At 42.2% G+C, this 15,520-nt stretch overlaps 3 protein-coding genes and 1 long non-coding RNA gene across 7 annotated transcripts in view; 3 read left to right on the top strand and 1 right to left on the bottom strand.

Moving 5' to 3' along the window:
- LOC112070127 (uncharacterized) overlaps nucleotides 1-1,136 on the bottom strand; it is a 20,149-nt gene extending 19,013 nt beyond the window's left edge. For 2 of the 3 annotated variants that reach the window (XR_011475522.1, XR_002893847.2), the window contains exon 1: nucleotides 965-1,133. This is a non-coding gene — a long non-coding RNA (uncharacterized lncRNA). Of the gene's footprint in view, nucleotides 1-964 lie in introns of all 3 variants that reach the window. The other variant, XR_011475521.1, reaches the window with a different exon arrangement.
- A 2-nt stretch (nucleotides 1,137-1,138) lies between these two features.
- On the top strand, nucleotides 1,139-5,500 carry LOC112070126 (ataxin-3). 2 transcript variants are annotated; one of them, XM_024137544.2, is made up of 11 exons: nucleotides 1,139-1,273; nucleotides 1,684-1,848; nucleotides 1,947-1,991; nucleotides 3,000-3,085; nucleotides 3,205-3,271; nucleotides 3,389-3,476; nucleotides 3,576-3,711; nucleotides 3,863-4,011; nucleotides 4,219-4,375; nucleotides 4,494-4,549; nucleotides 4,664-5,500. In XM_024137544.2, exons 1-11 carry the CDS (start codon nucleotides 1,250-1,252, stop codon nucleotides 4,714-4,716), a joined length of 1,026 nt encoding a protein of 341 aa, XP_023993312.1. In that variant the 5' UTR covers nucleotides 1,139-1,249; the 3' UTR covers nucleotides 4,717-5,500. The 2 variants fall into 2 exon arrangements, with proteins under 2 accessions (XP_023993312.1, XP_023993311.1); XM_024137543.2 differs by having other exon boundaries at nucleotides 3,863-4,026.
- A 2,153-nt stretch (nucleotides 5,501-7,653) lies between these two features.
- On the top strand, nucleotides 7,654-9,889 carry serpina10b (serpin peptidase inhibitor, clade A (alpha-1 antiproteinase, antitrypsin), member 10b). The gene is made up of 5 exons (XM_024137542.1): nucleotides 7,654-7,753; nucleotides 8,013-8,656; nucleotides 8,959-9,235; nucleotides 9,341-9,488; nucleotides 9,611-9,889. The coding sequence occupies exons 2-5, from the start codon at nucleotides 8,062-8,064 to the stop codon at nucleotides 9,800-9,802; spliced, it is 1,212 nt and encodes a 403-aa protein (XP_023993310.1). The 5' UTR covers nucleotides 7,654-7,753; nucleotides 8,013-8,061; the 3' UTR covers nucleotides 9,803-9,889.
- A 286-nt stretch (nucleotides 9,890-10,175) lies between these two features.
- On the top strand, nucleotides 10,176-14,574 carry ddx24 (DEAD (Asp-Glu-Ala-Asp) box helicase 24). Its single transcript, XM_024137541.2, has 8 exons — nucleotides 10,176-10,266; nucleotides 10,774-12,289; nucleotides 12,440-12,593; nucleotides 12,866-13,378; nucleotides 13,521-13,596; nucleotides 13,685-13,873; nucleotides 13,997-14,126; nucleotides 14,237-14,574. The coding sequence occupies exons 2-8, from the start codon at nucleotides 10,777-10,779 to the stop codon at nucleotides 14,470-14,472; spliced, it is 2,811 nt and encodes a 936-aa protein (XP_023993309.1). The 5' UTR covers nucleotides 10,176-10,266; nucleotides 10,774-10,776; the 3' UTR covers nucleotides 14,473-14,574.
- Nucleotides 14,575-15,520: the final 946 nt, after the last annotated feature.

Here is a 15,520-nt window from a genome sequence, read left to right as displayed (position 1 = left end):
CATTTGTCTGTTCAGTTGATGTGTATGGATTTGTCCTGCATTTATTTTAGTGTGCAGACATGCAGGTGTGTTATATACAGACCTTTGAATGTGTATGTATCATTTTGTATATATGCTTGGATTCTGTGCTTTCCATCTTGTAGAGTCACTGTGACTTCAGTTTCGAAAGGAGCTGATGGTTTACCTGCTTTGTTTTCCTTATTCAATAAAGGAACATAATGTTACACATTGTGTTTTTATATTCATATGGAATGTGTATTTGTTTATATGACAGAGTACTAGGGCCACACTGAAGAAAAAGGATAAAGTCATAAATTTATGAGGCTGGTTCTTTCTGCAGAAAAGCTACATATTGTTTTTACAGTTTTGATACTTATGACAATGTGATACTTAATATTCTGGCACATCAGCATGTCTTTGTTTATGAAACCATACTGAAGTACAATTTCACGAAATGCCCCACATCTGTCATTTTAACAACTGTCCTCCTTTAAAACAACTGGTTACAATATTATGACTTGTGTTTTTTTCCCCTCTGTGGCCCTAATATTCTATCATTTTATATATAGCCTTATAGTCTATGGAAACTGTAAATTATCTAATGATAGCAACATCATCTAAAAATCATTTTTTATCCAAAATCATTGAAATTAATGATCACAAACGTTTAAATAATAACAGTGGGTCTAGTTATATGTGATAACAATGTATAGTGAGCAGTGAAATAACTATTGGTTTCCATTTGTGGTGACTGCTGACTGACATTAGGGATGAGATTAAATAGATCCTGGAATTTAGCCTGGTCTGGAGCAGGCTAGCTCCACAGAATAAATCTCCATGGTAATTTATACCATAACATATCCTCCTGCCCCCTATCCATCTTTAGTGCAACCGGATTACGGATCAATTGAGCCAGGATCACCAAGATATCCTGGCTTAATCCTTTATCCTAGTTTTGTGCAACAGGCCCCTGGCCTTAAATACTTTTGAGGAGATATGAAATGCCATTGGAATCGTATTAACGCCCAATTGTCAAATGCTAACTATATATAATACGCAGGTAGTATGAATTCATCTGATTTTACACTAAGACGTGTCTTGTTATATATATTCGTGTTATGTCTGTATCGCAAAAATCGATCTAGCGTGTGTAAACAATAACAAACGAATACTGCGAGCTGATTGGCTGCCCGTCCTGAACTCAGCATGGTCGAAGGTCAGAGTATGATATTTCGCAGTAAATTTAAACATGGAGTCCATCTTTCATGAAAAAGTAAGCTTGTCTGTTATCTTTCTATTATTAAGTTCACAATGTGCATTCCGCTCGTTTTAAAGTAGCTTGCTAGCTAAATTGCACAAATTTACATCTGAAGTAGCTGGAGGGATTTGCCATATTACTACTCAGCTTGCTATTGATAGCTAACCTAGCTAGCTGATAAGTTATCTTTGTCCCAGTTTCCAACTTGTCTCAACTTTTACTAGACCTGGCTAGCTAGTTAACATATTTCGTCAAATGTGAAGATCGTGTAACCTATCTATATAACGTTATCTACTTTGAACTGGTAATAATGTGCAAATTATTTGTACGTTGTACGTTAACTAGCCAGCTAAGTAGCTGCTGTTGACTCATTTCCTAGCAGTTCCTGGTACAGGTTTGATTTATGCATTCATTCCTATTTACAGCAAGAGGGCTCCCTGTGTGCTCAGCATTGCCTTAACAACCTTCTGCAAGGCGAGTATTTTACCCCCGTTGACCTATCGTCCATTGCCCATCAACTGGATGAGGAGGAAAGGATGAGGATGGCCGAGGGTGGTATAGGTAGTGAGGAGTACATAACGTTTTTACAGGTGAAGGAGGGTTCTTGGACTTGTTATGATATATACAGCAGTTTATTAGTGGCTTTTAGAATGTGAGCTAATGCTCTTTATTTTGTATGTATTTGCAGCAACCATCTGGTAACATGGATGACAGTGGTTTCTTTTCTATACAAGTGAGTAACAAAGCCAACTATCATGCATTATAAGTTGAAATATATGAACAATTTATCTGATAATGAATGTATCCTGATCCTCATGGTAACATTATATAAAAGAAAGTCACAAACGTTTCCAGGCTGTATCATCCAGGCTGTATCACATCCGGCCGTGATTGGGAGTCCCATAGGGCAGCGCACAATTGACCCAGCGTCGTCCGGGTTTGGCCGGGGTAGGCCGTCATTGTAAATAAGATTTTGTTCTTAACTGACTTGCCTAGTTAAATAAAAGAAAATCTGCATGCAGTGCCTTCAGGGTTACATAATGAATGCTTGAACCAGGGGTGTGGTGTTCAACGTTAATTCAACAGAAACGGTACTGTACTGAACGACCAGTTGAAGAAAGGTGTGATTATGGTGGCCCAGAGGAAGATTGTGCATGGTGTTCTGCACAAGTTTTGCCATTTCAAATGATCTCACACCCATATTGGGCTCCCAAGTGGCGCAGCAGTCTAAGGCACTGCATCTCAGTGCAAGAGGCGACACTACAGTCCCTGGTTCGAATCCAGTCTGAATCACATCTGATCTGGCTGTGATTGGGAGGCCCATATTGCGGCACACAATTGGCCCAACATCGTTCGGGTTTGGCCATCATTGTAAATAACAATTTGTTCTTAACTGACTTGCCTAGTTAAATAAAGATCACATTTTAAAAATATATATTAATCAAGCCACACCTTGCCGCACCCATCAAATATGAGCAAACATACCACAAAGGCTGTTGAAGAACAGTGCGCACCGTTTTGGGGAAACGTGTTGTTCAGTACAAACTGTCACTCAACATAGAAAACGCTGAGCCGAACTGAACGCACCCCAGGTTGTATAAACAAACAGTGGAATTAGTGCAACCAATGAACGCATAATAATCATAATATTTGGGATTGAGGGATGGAAAAAGTGGAATTAGTCAAAATCAGCATATCAAGATTACCTCATGATAACACTATTCTGTGATTTCTCCATCAGGTTATCAGCAATGCGTTATCAGTGTGGGGTTTGGAGCTGACCCTCTTCAACAGTCGAGAGTACCAGAGGCTTATGATAACCCCAATGTAAAAACACACTGGATGTGATACAAGTCTTCAAATTCCTACCTTGAAATTTTACGAATTCATTGGTTGAGTTTATATCCTCTTGGCACATCAATTTAATTAATGTCCTCATGTTTCAGAAATGAAAAGGCATTTATATGCAACTACAAGGAGCACTGGTTTACAATACGAAAACTTGGGCAACAGGTATAAGTTGTGATAAAAATGAAAATAAATACACTTTTATCATTTATAATTGATTTCACTTCAGACATCTGGGACAGATGATATAGCCTCCTGATTTAACCCTATTTGTCATTGCAGTGGTTTAATCTGAATTCATTATTGACTGGACCAGAGCTGATATCAGACACATACCTAGCCCTCTTCCTTGCACAGTTACAGCAAGAAGGTAAAACAACCTGACATATGTGATTTTCCTTGTTTATATTATTGTGCTGTTGATTTCTCAGATTTGCTAGTTGGTCAAAGAAGGCCTGTCTTCTTGCAGGGTATTCCATATTTGTGATCCGAGGAAATCTCCCAGGGTGTGACGCAGAGCAGATACTGGGGATCATGAAGGTGCAGCAGCAAGAGAGACCAAAGCTGATTGGAGAGAACGAGGCTCAGTCGAGTAGTGGCATGGGGTAAGAGAGAAAGAGTAGGCTCCAGATCACAAATGACCACCATTCCCCCATACTGTCAGATTTTGTAACATCTCAAACTTAAACATCTCAAGTAATTTGTATTTGCTAAGGGGAGAGAATTAACCCCCACAATTCTTTTCACTCTGAGTAGCAGATCATCAGGGCAGGGTAGTGTGCTGGAGACAGGCCCTGGCGTAGAAGAGGATGAGCTGAGGAAGGCCCTGGCCCTGAGTACACAGGACATGGAGGTGGAGGATGAAGAGGCTGACCTTCGCAGGGCCATACAGCTCAGCATGCAGGGTAAGGCTATATTGGGTAAGCAACAGTTACAAAATCACCCAGAATATCACACACAAAATCGATTCATGATACATTTCCTGATTTAGACCTGTATAAATGAACAGACTGCTAACACAGTCATTATGCAATTTGCATCATGTATGACAATGTGATTTTAAAAAAAGTATCTCCACACTAATATCTGTCATTTTGTCTTTGTCTGCCTAGGGCCAGTAATGAGCGATAAGTCAATGTTGAAAAGGGGGCTTGTTGCCAAGACAACATTGTCAGACCATGCACCAGGGAGTATTACAGGGGGAGCACCTCAGAGTGAGAAACTCTCAGCCGAGGAACTGCGAAGGAGGAGACAAGCCTACTTTGACAGGTGAGTGCTGTAACCTTTGGAATATTATTCTGTTTGTGTCTGTGTGCATGGCTGTGTTTATAAAAAAGACCTAGACTAGGCAACGCTAACCTGTAAATCCACTCTGTTTACCATGTAGACAGTTCCAACAGCTGGCTCAGCCCACTTCACCTAAACAATCTACAGAAAGCACAGGTAAGGGGGAAATAAGTACATACAGTAATATTTGGAGTACTACCTTATGAATTGTGCTAATAGGTTGAGACTCAAACTCAAAGAGCAAATGCTACCTTCCCTCATCTTTTCCAGAATCTGGGAAGAGTGGCACAAAGGAGGATGCACAAGCCAAACGCAGCCAGTAAGGTGGAGGGAGGTCCAGCAGAAGCCTACGTTGACTACTACCTGCCTTGGCTGGTACCCCCATCACGGGGAAACCTCATCCCCTCCTCTAACTCTTCCCATGAGCGAACATTATGGCCGGCCAGAAGGTTGACACGGCTCTCTTGGCTAGTTTGCTGACAGGTTCTAGAGAAGAAAATAACAACAATTAAAAAAGCACTAGTCTCATCTAACACAAGTGACGCTGAGGCCGGGAAGAGGGACGATGCAGTTATTTGAAGCCTGTGATGGCCTTTCTACCACAGCGCCTTCTTTGTCTAATTTGTGTGTTTTTTTTTCCTACGCATGTTATTTTCCTCTGGGAGGGGTCTTAATGGAGCCTACTTTGCCGAGGTGTGTGTGGTAGATGGGCACAATGGTGAGGTGTGTTACAGACAGGAAACCAGGAATTACCTAGGCTAATCCTCTAGCCTTCAGTATGGGAGTGCTACATGGGACCACTGGTTTGATAATGACCATCATAGTCTCTTGTCTTCTTTCACTTGGGTCTTGTAAGAGATCACCATTTCCCTAAAAAAAAAAAAAAAAATAGATTGGTATCCAGTAGTGAGGTGAATTCATTATTAGCTGTATTAGTGCATCATGAAAAGAAACATGTTATATAAACAGCATTATGTAGTGTGGGTTATTTTAAAGGGCTGACCTGATTTGCCACAGCTATTTTATTAAGCACCCAGGCCACCACCATGGTTCACAAACTGATTTGGTTTTTTGAAGTAGTATAGATAAACACTTTTAGTAAAATGATCAATGTCGCTAACAATTATTGTGTTTACATGGAATTGTCCAGTTCGGATGTGCCAGTTCAAAGCATGTATTACACATCCCCCCCATATTAAAATACACTGCTCAAAAAAATAAAGGGAACACTTAAACAACACAATGTAACTCCAAGTCAATCACACTTCTGTGAAATCAAACTGTCCACTTAGGAAGCAACACTGATTGACAATACATTTCACATGCTGTTGTGCAAATGGAATAGACAAAAGGTGTAAATTATAGGCAATTAGCAAGACACCCCAAAAAAAGGAGTGATTCTGCAGGTGGTGACCACAGACCACTTCTCAGTTCCTATGCTTCCTGCTGATGTTTTGGTCACTTTTGAATGCTGGCGGTGCTCTCACTCTAGTGGTAGCATGAGACGGAGTCTACAACCCACACAAGTGGCTCAGGTAGTGCAGTTCATCCAGGATGGCACATCAATGCGAGCTGTGGCAAAAGGTTTGCTGTGTCTGTCAGCATAGTGTCCAGAGCATGGAGGCGCTACCGAGAGACAGGCAGTACATCAGGAGACGTGGAGGAGGCCGTAGGAGGGCAAGACAACCCAGCAGCAGGACCGCTACCTCCGCCTTTGTGCAAGGAGGTGCACTGCCAGAGCCCTGCAAATGACCTCCAGCAGGCCACAAATGTGCATGTGTCAGCATATGGTCTCACAAGGGGTCTGAGGATCTCATCTCGGTACCTAATGGCAGTCAGGCTACTTCTGGCGAGCACATGGAGGGCTGTGCGGCCCCACAAAGAAAATGCCACCCCACACCATGACTGACCCATCGCCAAAACGGTCATGCTGGAGGATGTTGCAGGCGCAGAACGTTCTCCACGGCATCTCCAGACTCTGTCACGTCTGTCACATGTGCTCATGTGCTCAGTGTGACCTGCTTTCATCTGTGAAGAGCAAAGGGCGCAAGTGGCGAATTTGCCAATCTTGGTGTTCTCTGGCAAATGCCAAACGTCCTGCACGGTGTTGGGCTGTAAGCACAACCCCACCTGTGGACGTCGGGCCCTCATACCACCATCATGGAGCTCTGTTTCTGACCGTTTGAGCAGACACATGCACATTTGTGGCCTGCTGGAGGTCATTTTGCAGGGCTCTCGGCAGTGCTCCTCCTTGCCACAAAGGCGGAGGTAGCGGTCCTGCTGCGCTGGGTTGTTGCCCTCCTACGGCCTCCTCCACGTCTCCTGTAGTACTGGCCTGTCTCCTGTAGCGCCTCCATGCTCTGGACACTACGCTGACAGACACAGCAAACCTTCTTGCCCAAGCTCGCATTGATGTGCCATCCTGGCATGAGCTGCACTACTGAGCCACTTGTGTGGGTTGTAGACTCCGTTCTCATGCTACCACTAGAGTGAGAGCCACGCCAGCATTCAAAAGTGACCAAAAACATCAAGCCAGAAAGCATAGGAACTGAGAAGTGGTCCTGTGGGTCACCACCTGCAGAATCACTCCTTTTTTGGGGGTGTCTTGCTAATTGCCTATAATTTCCACCTTTTGTCTATTCCATTTGCACAACAGCATGTGAAATTTATTGTCAATCAGTGTTGCTTCCTAAGTGGACAGTTTGATTTCACAGAAGTGTGATTGACTTGGAGTTACATTGTGTTGTTTAAGTGTTCCCTTTATTTTTTTGAGCAGTGTAGAACTACAGTACAGTAATATCCCATGTCAAGTTTGAGATGTGCTCAAAGTTGACTTCTCTGCTAATTCCTTGATTTCAATCTATTCTTGAAATTGTTCTCGTATTTATTAGAGAACAACATTTTTACTACAGTTGTGATGACCCAATGCTTTGTTTTTTATGATTGCATAATTTTCACTTCTTGACATTCTTCAATAGGCACTGAACAATCAAATGTTTGTTATACTCCACAACACCATGTTATTACATCATGCTCATTCCTTTGCTGTACCTAAAACTTTTCTTTCCAGGAATAAAATAATATATGCTCCTACTGAAGTCTATGGAATCTTGCTTCATTGATCTATAACCATGGCTGAATTGTTTAATTAAATAATTGTCCTAATTTGTTCAAGTTGAATCATTTCCACTTTTGAAAGGGGATACTTTAGTTGTTAAGTACACCAAAATAACAGACTTGACCAGTTTGAGTAACCCTAGCCCATAGTTAATAGATAACCCTAAAGGCACACTTGCACTTTGTCTCCCCAAATAGTAAATGGAGGGTTTTGACATATCTTGCTGATACACAAGCTGAAAGGTAGGTCTGTTATTGAGAAGTATATAACTATTTGTAATAGTATATGTAGGTATATTAGATAAGATATACATTGTTGCTTTAATTGTCGAAATGTGACAATCATATTTGGGAGTTGTGATTTTTAAACCCCTAAATAGCAAACATTTATTTTGAAATTACTCAATTGAACTTTTTTCTGCCTCAGTTTACTTTGTGTATGAGTCCTGATACAATGCATTAGTAATTGATTCCAAACCTATCTCTTGCAATTTGCCCATAGGACTTATAAGCACTATTGCAGGTTGGATCAAATAAGTCACCAAAGATCTATGATGATGAAGGTGGGACTCCTTTTCCTCCTGACCTATGTCTGCACCTTCACCCCTGTCTACCAAACTCAAGAGCGGAGCCCCAACATCACAGACCTAACCTACAAGAACATGGACTTTGCCATGAATCTCTACAGAAAGATTGCAGGTTACCATGATGAAAACATATTTTTCTCACCCCTGAGCATATCCACAGCTTTTGCCACCCTCTCCATGGCAGCACAGGGTCCCACACGAGACCAGATAGTAAAGGGGCTCAACCTGGCCCACCTAGATCGGGAGAACCAGCCAGACATAATTCCAGAACTCTTCCAACACCTCCAAGGGAACATCACACAAGATGGATCAATGAAATTTGACCAGAGCACCGCCCTCTTCGTCCGCCTAACTTTTGAGGTAGAGAGAGACTTCAGTGACCAGATCAAGAAATTCTTCAACGCTGACATCAACAATGTTGACTTTGCAGATAGAAAAGCTAGCGTTGCCCTGATCAATGACTACATAATGAGAAAGACTGGTAACAAAGTCAAGGAGGTGGTCTCTAACTTGGATCCACTCACCCAACTTATGCTCATCAACACCATTTTCTTTCAGGGTGAGCAGCTATGTCATGCATTCTCTGATTTAAGCAGTTCCACCATATCACTTAAAAAACATTACATTTTACTGGTTAGTATGTTTAGTTTAGACTTGGGTCTACCATAATTGTATCCCATCAGTATATCTTATTTAAAGATATACCGATAAAATCTTATTTAAAGATATACTGATGGGATACAATTATGGTAGACCCATGTTTTAATACATTTAATTTTCAAAGTTAAATTGCATTGCCTAAAATACCACAATAACACATTTTCTTCCCAACAAATATGCTTTGTCATATTTGGAACTTAGGTGAATGGCAGATGCCCTTCAACCCCAATCACACAGAAAATGGACGCTTCTTTATTGACAACTACAACATTGTCCAGGTGCCCATGATGTTTAGAATGGAGGATAAATTCTACACAATGGATGACATTCCCCTGAAAGCCAAGGTGCTGAAGCTACCATACCGGGAGGGCATTTCAATGCTTATTCTGCTACCCAACAAAGGCCTGGATTATACCACAATAGATGACGAGATCACAGCTAAGAGATTCCTCAGCTGGATCAAAAACCTGAAAAAAATGTAAATAGAAAAGTCAAGTGTATTTTGTGATGAAACATTGCAAAATTCCATTGGTTTTTGTAAGCGGTGTTTTGTATTGTATGAAAGTTGTCTGTTATTTCACAGGAAACTGGAAGTTCAACTGCCCAAGTTCAAGATGGAGCAATCTTACGCCATGCACAGCATCCTTCCAGATTTGGGCATATCCAGTATCTTCCATGACACCGCTAACCTCACTAGGTTGAGCAAAGACCCAGGCCTGAAGGTGTCAGAGGTCAGTTGGATTAACAGGCCTTAACCAATTTCCATCTATATCAATTGAGAAATATATAATTAAACTACACACTGTGGATAAATAACAAATAACATATAATTGCAATGATCATTTGGTTGCAGGTGTTGCACAAGGCAGTGATCGAGGTGGATGAGAGAGGCACCACTGCCGCTGCTGCCACAGAAGGCACCATCACTGGATATGCCTTACCCTCTTCCTTCATCGTCAACCGACCATTCTTATTTTTTATTTACCATGAGGCCACTAACAGCTTGTTGTTCATGGGCCGAGTGATTGACCCCACCAAAAACTGATTGTAAAGAGTACTATGTATTTGGTGTCTGGAGAGGTGTTGTACATGTAATATGTTCAATTTGTATGTATTAAAAGGTGAACAGATATTCAACTGGTTTGGTGATCTTCCTAATATAAAGACTGTAACCTGAACATTTCAACCCTGCCTGAGTCCTTAAATGAAAGGCACGTATCACATATTATCTAAAAAATTAAGCAAATATGACCAACGTTAGAGTCCAATTAATGTTACATTATAGTTAACCTTTTCATATGTAGTCTGTCTGAGCTGCATTGTCAATGATGTCTTCTCCATCACTTCAGACACACATTCCAGCAACTCTGCTCAAGCTGAATGGTTACTAATAAAGTTTTTCAAACCACGTGATCACAATTGACATGGCTGCGTCCTCGTGTCATATCTGAGTCGAATCAAGTCGTGTGATTTATCCTTATCGGAGGAATTTTCTGTGAACAGTCAAAGGTTGTTTATTTATTTGTTAATCTGTTTATGCAGCTGTATTCCGTGGAACTGTACTGAATATGAATTAATTTGTGGTGCAGCGTGTGTCATGTGGACAGCTATAAAATAGCTAGCTACCATGCTGATGTTGTTCTATCTAATATGTCCGACTGGCTAGCTAGGTTACACTTTTCAATGACTTAGATAGTGAATAGTTCCCTTTATTATATTTGTTTTCACCAGCTATAACACGTACCAGTTAGAATACAGCAATTCAAGGGGTTTTATCTACCAGTAGCTGCTAGTTACAACTGATGCGTTTGTTGTCATCATAGCTAGCTAGTTTGCTAATGGCTAGCTACTTCAGCTACACGCTTTGGTTAAGGACACTTTTTGTAACAATCTAGCCTGCGCTTTGTACTGTACTAAGATCAAAATATCTAATTGGAATACACAGAATTGTTCATTTTACTGTTGATCATGAATGTAGTCTTAATCATTAACTGTGGAACTGTTATCTATTCATAGAAAATGAAGCCCAACAGGAGCCAGATGAAAAATATGCGCCCTTTCTCTCGGCCGAAGTCAGCCAAACGGGGGATCCATGTGAAGGGTAGCTGGAAAGCAGTAGAACTGGACCCCAGTCTCTTCTCAGAAGAGGGCATGGGGGGACTGGTCTGTTTTGAGGAGCTGACAGACTACCGCCTGATTGACTCTGCCAAGGAAGAAGCTAAAGCAGAAGCTAAAGCAGAAAAAGATAAAAAGAAGAGAGAAGAAAGAAAAGAAAAGAAAAAAGCTAAGAAAAGAAAGGCTAGTGAGGGAGATAAGGATGGAGGGAAACAGGAGGAGGTATGTGAGGGAGGTAGTGACAAAAATGAAACGTCCGAAAAACCAGCTAGGAAGAATAATAAAAAGAAAACAGCTCAACAAAATGATCCAACCACACAGGATGATGTTTCTGTGGACAGTAAAGTGAAAAGTGAGGAGGTGAGGGACGAAGTCCAAAACCTTGAAAATGGTTCAGAGAACGTTGTGGTCAAGGAGGAAAAGGAAAAAGGCCCTGATGAAACTGTCTCACAAGATGCTGTTACGTGTCCTGAGGATGCTCAGCCACAATCTAACAATACAAAGACTGATGGCAAACATAAGAAAAAGAGGGAAAAGAAAAGAAAGGTAGAAAAGCAGACAGTCCCAGAGTCACAGACAGAGTTACCCCTTCAAGGCAAAATGTCTAAACTCTCCAAAAAGAAAGCAAAGAATTGGACCAATGCGGCACGCTCTGGTTCTGACCAAAACTCAGATGTGACAGCGTGGAAGGATCTGTTTGTCCCTGACCAAGTGTTGAAGGCACTGAGCAGTCTAGGGTTCGGATCACCCACGGCCATTCAAGCTCTGGCATTGCCACCTGCTATCAGAGACCATATGGACATTGTTGGGGCCGCCGAGACGGGTAGTGGTAAGACGCTGTCTTTCGGCATCCCCATGATCCATCATATCCTGGAGTGGAAGAAGGGAGTAGATGAAAGTGAGGGGGTGACGGATGGCCAGACTGAGCCAGGAACACAGGTGGAAAGCTTGTACCTGCCGACTGTGGAAGAATCTATAGAGACTGAGACAAGTATTTCCATGGACACCAGCAACGGGGTCACTGAGCCAGCTCCAAAGACCAGTGCTGAGTCTAAAGAGGCCTGTACTGAGGAAACCACAGAGCAGGAAGATCCACAAGAGCAGGGGAGTGAAGATGTAGCAGAGGAAGACAATGCTGCTGATGACAAAGAAATCATTGAGGAGGGTGACGAAAAAACAATTAAGGAGGAGGAGGATGATGAAGAAATATATCAGGAGGATGAGGATGAGAGTGACTCTGAAAAGATGGGGTGCGTCAAAGTAATTGAGAATATGGAGTTTGACTTTGACAACACAGCAGAAGATGATACTCTGAAAGTCAGTGAGAAACAGCCATTGTTAGGGTTGGTTCTGTGCCCTACCAGGGAGCTGGCTGTACAGGTGAAACATCACATTGATGCTGTGGCCAAGTTTACTGGTGAGTGTGAAAGCCAGTGAGAAACCACTGATTCATAAAAAATGTGATAACCCTATTCATGAAGTAGGTGTGGGCTTTCAAGAATCTGATTTGAATGAGATTTCACAAAGCTATTTAAATGAATAGATTCAACTGTGTTCCTGTGTGCAGGTATAAAAACAGCGATTGTGGTCGGTGGAATGGCTCAGCAGAAACAGATCAGGATGCTGAAACGGAGACCTGAGATCATCATTGCTACTCCAGGACGCCTGTGGGAGATGATCAAAGAGAGGCATCCACATCTGGTCAACCTAAGGCAGCTAAGGTATATAAAATACAAAATGTGTAGTTTTATGACATTACATGTAGGCCGTACTTGGCAACAAAAAGGTGAATTACCTACACAGCACATACAAGTAAACTGTAAGAAGTCAGGATGTGAGCTGAAGCAGTTTGTTTTGGTAGCGTCAATGTAATCAGTAGTGTGTTTAAATAGTTGGTATAATGCATGTTCAATGCAGATGTTTGTCCATATCTGGCCTGGATTTTTTCTTTTTTTGCTTCTTACCAGTCATGATTTAATTAATTTTTTCATAGGTGCCTAGTCATTGACGAAGCAGACCGCATGGTGGAAAGAGGCCATTTTGCTGAGCTGGAAAGTTTGCTGGAGATGCTGAACACTGTCCAGTTCAACCCAAAGAGGCAGACATTTGTGTTCTCCGCCACCCTGACCATGGCCCACAGCTTGCCCACCCGTGTCCTGCAGAAGAAGGGCAAGAAGGTGGACCAGAGAAGCAAGCTGGAGGTCCTTATGGAGAAAGTGGGGATCAGGTCCAAGCCTAAAGTCATTGATCTGACCCGGAAGGAGGCTACAGTCGAGACCCTGACTGAGACACGGATACACTGTGAAAAGGAAGAGAAGGATTTCTTCCTGTACTACTTCCTGCTCCAGTATCCAGGCCGGACTATGGTGTTTGCCAACAGTATTGACTGCATCAAGCGGCTTAACTCTCTGCTGGTCATCCTGGACCGTACTCCACTGCCACTGCATGCCAACATGCACCAGAAGCAGCGCCTAAAGAACCTTGAGAGGTTCGCTGAGAGGGAGAGGTAAGGCATAGAAAAATGACATGTATATGCTGCAGGCTAGTTATTATCTATATCGGTTTAGTTATGGATTGGATTAGCCTTGGTCAGCAAATTTGTCTCTACCATAAACTATTTTGACTATAGTACACATTGATGTTTACAGCTGTGTGCTCCTGACAACTGATGTGGCAGCAAGAGGGCTGGACATTCCAAATGTTCAACACGTCATTCATTACCAGGTATGCATTTTGACACCTTTGGTGGCTTCCTGTCATGCTTTGTCTCTGACAGTTATTCCTTAAATTAAGACATTATTGTGTGTCTCAGGTTCCAAGGACATCAGAGACTTATGTCCACCGCAGTGGTAGGACAGCACGAGCCACCAAAGAGGGGCTCAGTTTGCTCCTGGTTGGGCCAGATGACATGATGAACTTCAAGAAAATTTACAGAGCTCTGGGAAAGGATGAGGAGGTTCCCATGTTTCCCATACAGAGCAAGTGCATGGCTCCCATCAAGGTAGGCACCTAACCAGGCACCTATATTTGATCACATGATGATCAATCTGAGCTAGGAGCTGCACATATTTACTTCTCTTTCATAATATGACATATGGTACAATGTTTTGTCTGGCCTGGACAGGAGCGAGTCAACATGGCCAGGAAGATAGAGAAGATTGAGTTCCACAACAGCAGAGAGAAGCACCACAACTCTTGGTTTAAGCAAGCAGCAGAAGCTCTGGAGGTGGATCTTGATGATGATGTTTTGCTTGGTAAGACTACATAATTCAATTAGTTATCTAGGAGTGGGAGGTTGCCTCATGAGAAACCCAGACATTAAAGGGACTTACATCAATAGATAAGTGACATTTTGTTTTTTCAGGGGGGGGGAAGGATGAGGAGGATGACCGGCAGCAACAGAAGATGGTGAAGGGCATGAAGAAGCACCTGAAACACCTGATTTCTCAGCCTGTATTCAAGAATGTGATGAAGACCAAATACCCCACACAGATGGGTAAGCTCTCCCTGCCCAACATGCCTCTACATGGTTTGGAAACGGCCTTGACCAGTGTCTCCAATCAGAAGAAAAGACAGAAACAAAAGAAAAAGCAGCAGTAGTGTTAATGAGTGTAGTCTCAATTAGAATGTCACATTTAATTTTCAGAAATGGAAATACAGTGCAATTATTGTAACATTTTCACATAAAACGATTTTAAGAGATATCAGAGTCTTGTTTTTATTTATATTTTTTGCAACATTCAAGAAAGTGGAGAGGAGTTTACCGCATTTGAGTTTACTGTACAGTACATTCAGAAAGTATTCAGACCCCTTGACTTTCTCCACATTTTGTTACGTTACAGCCTTATTCTAAAATTAATCAAATTGTTTTTTTTCCTGTCAATCTACAGACAATACCTCAATGATAAAGCAAAAACAGGTTTTTAGAAATGTTTGCATATGTATAAAAAAAACTGATCACATTTACATAAGTATTCAGACCCTTTACTCAGTACTTTGTTGAAGCACCTTTGCCAGCGATTACAGAATCGAGTCTTCTTGGGTATGACGCTACAAGCTTGGGACACCTGTATTTGAGGAGTTCCTTGCATTCTTTGCAGATCCTCTCAAGCTCTGTCAGGTTGGACAGGGAGCGTTGCTGCACAGATATTTTCAGGTCTCTCCCGAGATGTTTAATGGTGTTCAAGTCTGGTCTTTGGCTGGGCCACTCAAGGACATTCAGAGACTTGTCCTGAAGCCACTCCTGCGTTGTCTTGGCTGTGTGCTGAGGGTCGTTGTCCTTCTCCCAGGTCTGAGCGCCCTGGCGCGGGTTTTCATGAAAGATCTCTCTCTACTTTGCTCTGTTAATCTTTCCCTCAATCCTGACTAGTCTCCCAGTCCCTGCCGCTGAAAAACATCCCCACAGCATGATGTTGGCACCACCATGCTTCACGGTAGGGATGGTGCCAGGTTGCCTCCAGGCCAAAGAGTTCAATCTTGGTTTCATCAGACCAGAGAATCTTGTTTCTCATGGTCAGAGTCCTTTAGGTGCCTTTTGGAAAACTCCAAGCGGGCTGTCGTGCCTTTTACTGAGCAGTGGCATCCGTTTGGCCACTACCATAAAGGCCTGATTTGGTTGCCGAGATGGTTGTCCTTCTGGAAGGTTCTC

This window comes from Salvelinus sp. IW2-2015, unplaced genomic scaffold, assembly GCF_002910315.2.
Source record: "Salvelinus sp. IW2-2015 unplaced genomic scaffold, ASM291031v2 Un_scaffold1229, whole genome shotgun sequence".
Classification (NCBI taxonomy): Eukaryota; Metazoa; Chordata; class Actinopteri; order Salmoniformes; family Salmonidae; genus Salvelinus; species Salvelinus sp. IW2-2015.
The sequence above is the reverse complement of the archived record's forward strand: the minus strand, read 5'-3'. Positions and strand labels throughout refer to the sequence as shown.

Excerpts from the sequence above, each read along its gene's own strand:
- LOC112070126 (XM_024137543.2), top strand. The coding sequence starts at position 1,250 with ATGGAGTCCATCTTTCATGAAAAA. Across the intron at positions 3,086-3,204 it reads AGGCTTATGATAACCCCAAT|AAATGAAAAGGCATTTATAT; the intron begins GTAAAAACACAC and ends CTCATGTTTCAG. Across the intron at positions 3,477-3,575 it reads TGCACAGTTACAGCAAGAAG|GGTATTCCATATTTGTGATC; the intron begins GTAAAACAACCT and ends GTCTTCTTGCAG.
- serpina10b (XM_024137542.1), top strand. The coding sequence starts at position 8,062 with ATGATGATGAAGGTGGGACTCCTTTTCCTCCTGACCTATGTCTGCACC. Across the intron at positions 8,657-8,958 it reads CAACACCATTTTCTTTCAGG|GTGAATGGCAGATGCCCTTC; the intron begins GTGAGCAGCTAT and ends TTTGGAACTTAG. Across the intron at positions 9,236-9,340 it reads ATCAAAAACCTGAAAAAAAT|GAAACTGGAAGTTCAACTGC; the intron begins GTAAATAGAAAA and ends GTTATTTCACAG.
- ddx24 (XM_024137541.2), top strand. The coding sequence starts at position 10,777 with ATGAAGCCCAACAGGAGCCAGATGAAAAATATGCGCCCTTTCTCTCGG. Across the intron at positions 12,290-12,439 it reads TGCTGTGGCCAAGTTTACTG|GTATAAAAACAGCGATTGTG; the intron begins GTGAGTGTGAAA and ends TCCTGTGTGCAG. Across the intron at positions 13,379-13,520 it reads AGGTTCGCTGAGAGGGAGAG|CTGTGTGCTCCTGACAACTG; the intron begins GTAAGGCATAGA and ends TGATGTTTACAG.